This window comes from Peromyscus leucopus, chromosome 3 (genome assembly GCF_004664715.2).
Source record: "Peromyscus leucopus breed LL Stock chromosome 3, UCI_PerLeu_2.1, whole genome shotgun sequence".
In the NCBI taxonomy this organism is placed as follows: domain Eukaryota; kingdom Metazoa; phylum Chordata; class Mammalia; order Rodentia; family Cricetidae; genus Peromyscus; species Peromyscus leucopus.
Window position 1 is genome coordinate 49,772,134 of NC_051065.1, and position 11,486 is coordinate 49,783,619.

Consider the following 11,486-nt stretch of genomic DNA (forward strand, 5'->3'; position numbering starts at 1 on the left):
GACCAGGCTGGCCTTGAACTCACAAAGATCTGCCTGCCTCTGCCTCCAGAGTGCTGGGATTAAAGGTGTGTGCCACCACTGCCCAGCTTTTTTTTTTTTTTTTCTTTTTCTTTGGAGCTGAGGATCAAACCCAGGGCCTTGTGCTTGCTAGGCAAGTGCTCTACCACTGAGCCAAATCCCCAACCCCGCCCATCTATTCTTTAACATGTGGAGTCAACCTCATTAAGCTTCTGGTATAATCTTGCTTACATCATCAGTGGCCTTGAAGAAAAAGTCCTTCCTGTAGCCTTGATCTTGTTTGAACCTCCTCTGTGTGTGCATGTGGACTCTCTTCTCTCACCCCTTTCTCAACTTGTATCTTACTTTTTCTCTTTCAGTTGTATCTTAGGCCGGCTCCTCTTGGGGCAAACAGATAAGGACTGGTGGAGGGCAGTTCCTTTAGAAGGATATCCCAAGAAACACTTTCAGTTCACATCTCAGGCTGGGCTCCCCGTAAGCAGATAAAGACGGCGTGCAAGCAGTGTCTTTGCAAGGCATGGAGGGCAGGACCCAGGGAAAGGAAGGCACCACGGGGCTATCGTCCTGGGCTCTATTTCCATTAAGGAACCTTAGGGAGACCATTGAATATCTATTTCCAAGTCATTCCATAGAGAAATAATAAGCTAGGGTATTTGTCCACTGTGAGGGAGGAAGAGCCTCTCAGGTTAAGTGAGTGTGTACGTATGTATATTGCCACCAATTTGACGATAGGAAAGAAGTGTGTTTTTATGTATAGGAATGCAAAAGAAGCAACTCCTTAAACAACCAAAGATAAAGACTTACATAAATGTAGCTTAACAGACGGGAGCTGGGCACGGTGTCACACGCCTGTTAGTCCGGCACGTGGGAGCAGAGAGGCCACCGGAGACAAATAAGACACAAGGAGAAAAATGGCTTCTGGAAGAACAAATGATTTTCAGGGGGACAAAGTGGAGATAAAAAGTTTGTGATATTCTTGTTTGTGCAGGTATGAGAATGTCTCCTCCTCATTTTCTTTTTTAAAAATTGCATTTGTATTTCATGTATATGGGTGTTTTGCCTGCATACCGCATGCATGCCTGCTGTCCTCAGAGGCCAGAAGAGGTTGTGAGCTGCCATGTGGGTGCTGGAAATCAAACCAGGGTCCCTGTGCTCTTAATTTGTTAAGCCGTCTTTCCAGCCCTTCTGTTGTGTTTTTTAAGACAGTCTCACACTATAGCCCAGGATAGCCTTGAACTAAGCATTCCTCTGCCTCAGCCTCCCAAGTGTTAGGATTACAGTGGTGAGCCATGTCACCAGGGGTCTCTTTTTTTCTTCATTTCCATAAACAACCCCAGAGAGGGGGGTTCATGCAGTGCCCCTTTTAGAAGCTTGTTTTTAGTGAGATAAGTGCATCTGTTAATTTTGCACGTCTTTACAATAATCGCTCAGATCTATTCCCTGGGTGAGCTTTGTAGCCACGAGCTCCCTGGGTATTCCAGCCTTTCTCTATCACTGCTGGCAAGCTCACTCCCTCTGCTGAAGAAGACCTTAGGTAGAGAGTCCAAGTACAGATGCCAGTACCAGAGAGACTGGCTGCTGCTGATTTCCGGTTTTCCTCTTCCTCTATCCATTTCTTTAATAGCGATCATCTCCAATGATCCATGCTTCTCTCAGTAGACACTTTTAGGAGCTGAGGATAGAGATCAACAACACAAGGAAGAGCCCTGCTTTCATGAACTTGAACAAACAGAAACAAGAGAGAAAAAAATGTCAGCGGCATGGCTCCATGCAGAGACAAGGGACCTACCTTACACTGGACTGTCACAGTGAGTGACAACCTGGAACTGACTGACACAGAATCACCCAAGCAGAGGGATGCTGTCACTCCCCAGCTGAAAACTGTTCAGTGCCTTCTTTGCATTTACATGAAATCAATTCCTTCAGGCTCAGAGTCACCTGTTGAGGTCAGTCCCTCATCTGCCTTTTTTCATCTTTGTATTCATTACCTCGTTAGCTGACGATCAATAGACATCCACCAGATGAAGGCTGCATTGAGCAAAATGGATAGATATTTAACACATACATGTGCAGACGGGTCTGGATGAGTGCTACCCAACAGAAATACAAACTGAGTCAAATGTGGAATTTTCTCCTAGGTAGATTAGGAAAGTAAACGAGGAGGCTGGAGAGATGGCTCAGCTGTTACAGAGCACTCGCTGCTGTTCCAGAGGACAGTGTTTGGTTCCCAGCATTCACGTCAGGTGGCTCACAACTCTAACTCCAGGGCATCTGTTACCCTCTTCCGGCTTCCATGGGGCACACGTGGTACACACACATTTTAAAAATCTTTAAAAAGGGAAAGAAAATGAAACAGAAGTGTCCCAACATTTTGTTACTCAAAAACGTCACAAAGAGTATTCACTTTAAAATAAGATTCATTAATTTTATTATTTTATGTGTAGGAGTATTTTGTCTGTATATGCAACATGTTTGTGCCTGGCGTCCTTGGAGGTCAGAGGAGGGTATTGGGTCCCGTGGGACTGGAGTTACAGATGGTCCTGACTGTGTGGGTGCTGGGGATCAGACCCCTGTCCTCTGTAAGAGCCACAAGCACTCTTTACTGCTGAGCAAACTCTCCAGCCCAACTTTGAATCATATAAAATTGAGATTTTTATTTATTTATTTATTTTGAGATAGGATCTCATGTAGAACAGGGTGACCTCAAACTAGATATACTATGGAGGATGACCCAGAGCTCCTGATCTAACAGCGTCAACCTGCCCAGTACTAGGATACCAGGTCCAGTCAGTGTATGTGCTGCTCGGGAATGGAACCCAGGACTTCTTAATGTTAAGCTAGCTGTCTATAAGCTATATCCCTAGCCCCCAAACTGAGATGCTTTTTCCTCCCATTCTAAATTTAGTGTGCGTTTTACTTCTCAGTTCGGACTGACCACATTTCAAAAGTGATCAGCAGCCACAGGTGTCTAATGGCTACCTCTTCAGAGAGGTAGGTCCTCCACCAACACCAGGCATCTCCTTCCCACCTTACCAGCTTTCAAAAAATCTTTAAATCTTATCTATTATGCATGTGCATAGTGTGTGTCAGCATCTATAAATAACGTGTGTGTGTGTGTGTGTGTGTGTGTGTGTGTGTGTGTGTGTGTGTGTTAGTGCAAAGCCACGCGTGTGGAGGCCAGAGAACAACTTTCCAGACTTGATTCTCTCTTTCCACCATGGGTTCTTGGGACCAAACTCAGGTAGGGGGCTTTCACCCCCGAGTCATCACAGCTTGTTCCTTACTAGGTTTTTTGAGACAGGGTGTCATGTAGCCCAGGCTAGCCACCAATTCCCTCTGTAGCCGACACTGGTCTTGACCTGGTTCCTACAACCTCCACCTCCCAGGTGCTGGCATTACAGGCGTGTGCCATCCGTCTGAGTGCACCACTTTATAGTCTTTTGCAGCCCTCGCCGGTATCTGCAACGAACCCAGGGGCCTGGAAGGCTGCCCCAGCTCAGGCCCGGCCTTGTGAGCCACCCCCCTCCCCGACAGCTCCCAAGCTCCAGTGGCAGTCGTGGCGGGGAGGAGCCTGCAAGCCCCGGGCTGGCGGGGACGCGCGGCGCGGGCTCCGCGGGCCATGGCGGACCTCACGGTGTGCGCGTTCCTCACCAAGGTGCTGTGTGCTCACGGCGGCCGCATGTTCCTGCAGGACCTGCGCGGCCACGTGGAGCTGTCGGAGGCGAAGCTGCGGGCGGTGCTGCGGCGCGCGGGCCCGAGCGCTTCCTGCTGCAGGAGGTGGAGCTGCGCGACGGCCCGTGGGACCCGGAGGCCGAGGTGGCGGCGGGCGCGGGCGCGGGTGGCGGCGCCACGGCCTGCAGGGTAGTGGCCGTGTCCTCCGCGCGCCTCTGCGCCCGCTATCAACGCGGGGAGTGCCAGGCCTGCGACCAGCTGCACTTGTGTCGCCGTCACATGCTGGGCAAGTGCCCCCACCGCGACTGCTGGTGAGGGGTGGGGTCCTCGGTCCCCACTGGGGCGGTGGGGGGATGCGGGCGGGCGGGACGCGCCCTCCGGATGCTGCTCGGCTAGCCGCGGGCGGGATGGGACAAAGGCCTTCGGCGCAGGCCGCTCCTGTGTTCCTCGTAGTCGCAGAGGTGTGACATGGAAGGTCCTCTCCACTGAAGTTTTTTAATCATCCCCCCTCACCCCCCAATTGCTGTCCCTGGCCCAGCATGCTAGGGTGCGCCACAACACCAGCCAGGTTAAATCCGTTGTTGCGACTTTTGAGTTCACTTATGTCGAGTGCCACACTGAGGGGACATCTGAAGGCCCATGGGCCCTCGGACCTTCGGTTCCCTTCCCTCCTTCCTTCGGGAATCACAGCCCATTAGGGATGAAAACGCTGGTCTAGTCCAACGCAGGAAACTGGTGGCCGGATGGGGTGAGGGCCCGGCGGCTGCATAGTCCAAGTGCTTTCTTTATAGTGTTGCTGGACGACGATGGGAGATCAGCAGCTGTTGGTCTGAAGATCAAGTTTTAGTCCCTAAGGAACAGATGAGTAACCTGGGTAGGGTACCTACCCTAGGCTTTAGATCAATCTACTCACTGAACAGGACCGAGTCGCCTCAAGCCTGATTTTTATCAGTACTTGGGGAATTCACTTGTAAGTTGGAAATGCCCTAAGGCAAAGAATTAGAGCTGCCAGCCTCCTCCCTCTTCGTGGCCTGGTCTTCTGACTGCTCTGAACACTTCTAGGTCTACCTGCGCCCTGTCCCATGATATCCACATGCCTATCAACATCCAAGTCATGAAAAACCGTGGGCTTTTTGGCCTCAATGAAGCCCAGCTTCGAATCCTGCTTTTGCAGAATGACCCCTGCCTTTTCCCAGAGGTGAGTCCCTGATGAGCCGCCAGCCTATCCACATTGTGGCAACTCTTTCCCACACTGATCCTCTAATCCTAGATGTTTGTTTTGTTTGTTGAGATGGGATCTTACATAGCCCAGGCTGGCCGTGAACTTTGTATTAGCCGAGGCTGCTCTTCTGCCAATCCACCTCTCAAGTGTTGAGCTTGCAGGCCGCCGCCTCCATCACCACTTTAAAGTGTTAATTTTAATTGCTTGGAAGCCCTACAATCTGGTTCCAGATACTTTGAAAGTACCCTCTTTTAATTGCTGGAATGGTAAAATTAGCACATTTGTGAGGCTGGAGAGATGGCTCAGTGGTTAATAGCATTGGCTGTTCTTCCAGAGGACCCAGGTTCAGTTCCCAGCGCCTACAGGGAGGCTCACAGCTGTCTGTAATATAGCTCCTTTTTCAGGGGATCCGACACCCCTAACACATAGACATACATGCAGACAAAACACCAAGGCACATTTAAAAAATTAGCACATTTGTTTCTATTTATGTGAAGAATTTGTTAACCAAATAATGATCTCAAATCAAAGTTTATGAGACTATCAAATTTTTTTTAATCTGGCATGATCTTTCTATCATGGACATTCTGTCAGAGCAGGAGGCACATAGCTCCAGGATGTCCCCTTTAACCGCCTGAGGCAGTCCCTTATCTTTGAGGGACCTCAGCTCAGATAAAATCAGATCCCTGGCTTCAAGGCAGAAAAGAATTTTAGGGAGAGCTCATATGAAGTAGGGTTTATTGAGGGAGACCTGCTAGCCTCTTTTTCTCCCAGGGTAATCTTGAGAGAGGAATGAGAAGAATGTAGATAGAAATATAGAGGAGAGAGGCAGCTAGAACACAGGATAGCCTCGGGAGGGCCTGGGTCAAAACCCATCAGCCCCTTCTGTCTCTGCTAAATGGCTTTTAAAGGAATGCCAAGGGTAGAGCAAAAGACCTCCCCCCAGCACAGCCAAGTGCAGATCATCCCAGACACCTGGTGACATGCACGTGGTCAAGCCGTTCCCTAATGCAGCCCTGCTGGGTAAAGCCAGCCCAGATCTCACTAGGAAACCTTTGTGGGCTCCACAGTTTATTAATGGACTTTAAAAATTAGATGTATTCGCCAGCTGGTGGTGGCCATGCCTTTACTCCCAGTGCTTGGGAGGCAGAGGCAGGTGGATCTTTGTGATTTCAAGGCCAGCCTGGGCTACAGAGTGAGTTCCAGGACAGGCAACACTACACAGAGAAACCCTGTCTTGAACCCCTCCACCCCCCTCACCCCTGCCCAAAACAAGAAGGATAAAAAGCAGACGAATGTGGTGGTGCAAAACTGTAATTCTCCAGAAGCTAAAGCAGAAGGATTGAGAGGTAGGGCCAGCCTGGGCTACATACCAAGATCTTGACTTGGAAATGAAGCAAACCAAAAATCAAACCCAAACCAAGGTAAAACAAAGATAGATTGTGGCAAGGACATTGAGAACTCTCATACATTGTTAGTAGGAATATAAATTATCATTAAACATTGTACAACTTAGTATGGAGGTTCCTCAAAAAAACAAAAATAAGCTAGGCTTGGTGACTTATTCGTATAATCCTGGCACTCAGCTAAGGTAAAAGGATAACCACAGACCTTGTCTCTGAACAAAACCGATCAAAACACAAGGGCCAGAGAAGTAGCCCGGCTCCTAGAGTGCTCACCTAGCATGGGTAAAGCCCTGAGTTCAATCCCCAGCACGGCATGAAAACCAGCTTTGGCCACTTCTGATCCTCCTGCCCGTCTCCCTGACATGATTACAGGGATGGGCTAGATGCCCAGTTCTATGCAGTGCTGGGGGGTCGAACCCAGGACTCTGCATGTTAGACAAGTTCTCTACAAGCACCCATGTTGGGCAGCCTACATGAAACTTTGGCTGCAGAGGATCTGATGCCTTTGGCCTCCTTGAGCACCTGTACTCACAGGCATATACCCCTACATAGACTCACACATATATACATAATTCTTTTTCTTTTCTTTTCTTTAAAAGACAGGTGTGGTGGGGTGCCCTGTAATCATAATGCTGGGGAGGAGAGAACAGGAGAACCCGGGGACCTGCTGACCAGCCACCCTATCTGAATCAGCTCCAAGTTCCACGAGAGAACCTGTCTCAAAAAACAAAGTGGAGGGTAATTAAAGAAAGATTCCCGGTATTGACCTTTGGCCTCCACAGGCATGTGCACACACATGTGCACACACACGCTCCCCTCCCCCAAAGATGCCATTAAACTTCTAATTTAGTTGAAGAAGGTATAGTCTGTTAGCTTAAAGATAACCGTGTGAACTGCTATCTCAGGCGTTGCCTCCTTCCTGCCTCAGGTCTGTTTGCTGTACAACAAGGGTGGCGATGTCCTTTATGGCTACTGCAACCTCAGGGACAAATGCAACAAGTTTCATGTATGCAAGTCCTTTGTCCGGGGCGAATGCACACTTCAGACCTGCAAGCGGTCCCACAAGCTCATTCACGCCACCACCCTGAAGCTGTTAGAGGACCAAGAACTGAGTGTTTCAAGTGTCGTCAACTTCCAGATAATCACCGTCTACAAACATATGAAGCTGCACAAGATGCTGGAAGAGAAAGGTAGGCAGGGGACCGTTTGTGAGGAGGTGTGCTAAGGTTCTGTACTGTGTGTGTGTGTGCACATGTGGGGTGGAGGTGCCACAGGAGGCCAGAAGAGGGCAGCAGATCCCTTGGAGGTCTATGAACCGCTTAATGGAGGTGCCACACTCAGATCCTTGATTATGGCAGCAAGTGCTTTTAGCCACTGAGCCATCTCTGTAGTCCCAGTTAACGTTTTATGGTCTGGAAATATAATTCTAACCAAAGAAGAGGAGATTTTTGCCAAGGTAGAAAACATGCCCAAGTATTGGATGGAATATGGTAGCTTCTGGGCAAACTGGTGGTCAAGAATTTGGTAGAATTATCTTAGTAATTCAGCTGGGAATGTGGGACGGAGACGGCAGGTGAAGATTAATGTACATGTGGTTTTCTTTTGTCAACTTGAACTACAGTTTTCCTGTTTTCATTTTTAAGTAATTTTGACCACATTACAGGCAACAGACTAGAAATAAAATAGCATGTCTCAGGAAGGGCTGGAGAGATGGCTGGGCTGTTCAGAGCATTTGTTGCTCTTGCAGAGGACCCAGGTTCGGTCCTCACGACCATCCTAACTCCAGTTCTGTGGAATCTGATGCCCTTTTCTGACCTCAGCAGTCACTGCATGCATGTACATGTACACTTACATACATGCAGGCAAAACATTCATACACGTAAAATAAAAGCAAATAATTCTTTTTTTTTTTTTTAAGTTTGTCTTAGTCACTGTTCTATTGCTGTGAAGAGACACCATGACCAAGGTGACTCTTATGAAGAAAACATTCAATTGGGGTCTTGCTTATAGTTACAGAGGCTTAGTCCATTATCATCATTACAGGGAGCCTCTTGGCAGGTGCGGCAGGCATGGTTCTGGAGAAGTAGTTGAGAGCTACATCCTGATCCACAGGCAGAGAGAGAGAGAGAGAGAGAGAGAGAGAGAGAGAGAGAGAGAGAGAGAGAGAGAGAGAGAGACTGGGCCCCCAGCATGGGCTTTTGTTACCTCAAAGCCCACCCCCAGTGACACACTTCCTCCAACAAGGCCGCACTTCCTAATCCTTCTAATCTTATCAAAGAGTTCCCTGCCTGGTGCGTAAGTAGTCAAATATACGATTGTAGGGGGTCATTCTTATTCAAATCAACACAAAGCTGCAGGGGGATCCACCTTGTTGTAACTCGACTAGGTACTGAGCAAGGGCTGCTCTGGAGGTGGACAAAATGGAATTAGCTTACTGTCTTTTCACTACATTTAAGATCAGAAGTATCTGCTGCTTAGTCGTTCTAACTGCGTATTTTTATTTATTTATGTTTTGTTTGATCCAGTCTACCCCACTTACTCCCATGTTGCTCCCAACATAGAACTAAAACAGAAAGCTCATCTCTCTTCTTCCTTTCAGACAGTGTGACTTCTGCCGGGCACTCACAAGGCGCTGAGAAGCAAGGGGCCCCTGGAGCTGGGGCTGCAGAAGCCAGGCCTCCGGCCCCTGCCCCTGCTCAGTCACCCAGGAAGCCCCAGTAAACCTTAAGGAGCATAGAGGAAGTGAGAAGCAGCTTGTCCATCTTGGAGGATCAGAAGCAAGAGCAGCTGAGCTGGAGTTTGTAGCCATTCTCTCTTTCCTTACTTACTAGCATTGGTAACTTTAATACCTATCTCATCCCTGATTGGGAGAACCCAGGGTGGAAACGAAAATACACTTGCAGGCGAGGTTGGACCTGGAACGGGCAAAGAGGGTAAAACTCTGAGCACAGAGGGGATCAGTCTGGGGCAAATCCTGAAGCTGTCGCCTCTGTCTGCGGTTTCCCCTTTCCAGCCATGGGATGGAGGGCAGCTTTCTGCTGTCTCTGTGTCCAGCTCGCGTTTTCTAGACTCCGTTCACACAGCTTCCACTGTAGACATCACAGAGTTTTTACACACTGCGTATTACTTGGGTGTATACATAATCCCTTTTTATACAGAATTGTTTATATAGCTTAATTACCTCCCTTATTCTGGAATATTTCAATACTCATAACAATGTTTGAATATCTCATTTTGTATCAGATGTATTTGTCTCATTTTGTATTGAGTTTAAAAGCCACTTCATACCTTTGTTTGGCTTGTAAGTGCTAAACAATACTGTCTTTTGATACGGATTCCTTTAAATATCTGTGTAGATGAGCGGCCTCCTGTGCCCCTGCATTCTGTGTGTCTTGACTTTGTGAATTTCCTATGTTGTATTTTGTTGCTGGGGCCCTCTGTGCTGTTATCCATACTGTGTCCATGATACTCAACCACACGGGGCCGTTCTCAATCGGCATCACAGTTAATAATCTTTGGGCTCTCACCAGAGTTTTCTACCTCACTCCCAACCGCTTCTCAACTCTTATGGAGCCGACCAGTGCTCTGTGGCTGTATCTTGAAGGATGTGTAGTTCGCTCCTTCCTCCAGTTGTGTCTGCCCCTTCTGAGGATGGGACAGGTCATCGGGAATGTGTGTGTGTGTGTGTGTGTGTGTGTGTGTGTGTGTGTGCCGCGCTTTGCCGGTTTTCAAGGTCACCCCCCCTTCCTCCAGCCCCTCAGCCCCCACTCATCGTAGTTTTCATCTTGTGATTTGCGGATCTTTGTTGTGGCCATGTTCCCCAATGACGCTGTGTAAAGAGAAGGACTTGTGTTTCTTTCCGTGACATGACTTTTGAAAAATAGGGGCCACTCAGTGAGTTTTCATAATGACAAACTTACCTTACTTATTTAGAGAAACTTGTATCGTGAAGCCAATGAGAGGAGGGATGTAGAAAATGTCTTTCCAAATGAAAACTTGGTTTCGTCTTAACGGACAGTAAACTCAGGTCTTTGCACTTTGGTTGTCAATGACAGTGTTTTACATTCTTTCATTTTAAATTCCTAGTTGTGACTTTTTTTCCTAGTGGTATTTGTTGTGTGTGTGTGTGTGTGTGTGTGTGTGTGTGTGTGTGTGTGTGATAGGATCAAACCCAGGGGCTTGCCTGTGTAAGGCAAAGCCCTTGACTAGCAAGCTACATCTGAATTCTGGGACTAAACTTTAAAAAGAAAGGCCAGTCAGTCATTGTGGTGTGTGGCTTTAATCCCAGCACTACAGCGGTAGAGGCAGGCAAGTCTCTGTGAGTTCAAGGCTACCCTGATTTACATAGTGAGTTCCAGGCTAGCCAAAGCTCCATAATGAGACTCTGTCTCAAAAAGAAATTGCGTTTTTTATTATTACTATTTATACTTTGTCGTTCTCCTGTATATATTTATTGTAAGCCATCTTAAATCCTTAATGGATTAATGGAATAGCTCAGTGCACACCCTTTCCATCAATAGACATGGTAGACTTTTACGTTGTTTTCTCACATATATCACGATTATGCTCTTATATATGATGTTTATTGATTTGTGGTCATTGTTGCAACATTTTATTCAAGTCCATAATGTTCCATTTTAATTTTAGTTCTCTTGGAATTTAGTCTACAAGATTATCTTCTGGTATGTATGTGTGATACTGGGGATGGGCTCATGCGTTCATGAATGCGCTCATGCTGGACGAGTGCTCCACCGCTGAGCCGTATCCTCAGCACTAAGCTCCTCTTCTGTAACTGGGCCCCGTCTGGCTGCTTACCCCCATGACAGGCAGATGAAGTTGAGAGACGTGGTACTGAGGCAAAGGGCTGATTTTATTTAAAAATAAACTTCTTAGAAAGGGAGGATAGGGCCTGTCTTGCCGGGGAGCTAATTTGGGGTCAGTTTATAGAGGTGGGTGATGGCTGACTTGGGCGCTCCCTCAAGTGGGTGTGCCAGGTAATGCACACTCACTACAGTGTCTTGAGGTGGTTTTCACTTATAGTCTCAGAAGCAGGTCAGCATTTCCTTGGGCTTTACATTTCATATTAGTTCCACAGCACATAGCTGGAGGCAGAAGAATGGAGAGTGCAAGGCCACCGGGTGGGCCTTTAATCCCAGCACACAGGAGGC

General features: G+C 47.8%; 1 protein-coding gene across 1 annotated transcript; it reads left to right on the top strand.

Moving 5' to 3' along the window:
• Positions 1-3,630: 3,630 nt before the first annotated feature.
• On the top strand, positions 3,631-10,665 carry Zc3hav1l (zinc finger CCCH-type containing, antiviral 1 like). Its single transcript, XM_028889345.2, is given in 5 exon segments — positions 3,631-3,764; positions 3,767-4,001; positions 4,753-4,888; positions 7,247-7,508; positions 8,918-10,665. Coding segments are annotated over 5 exon segments (882 nt in total). The 5' UTR covers positions 3,631-3,637; the 3' UTR covers positions 9,040-10,665.
• The last annotated feature ends 821 nt before the right edge of the window (positions 10,666-11,486 follow it).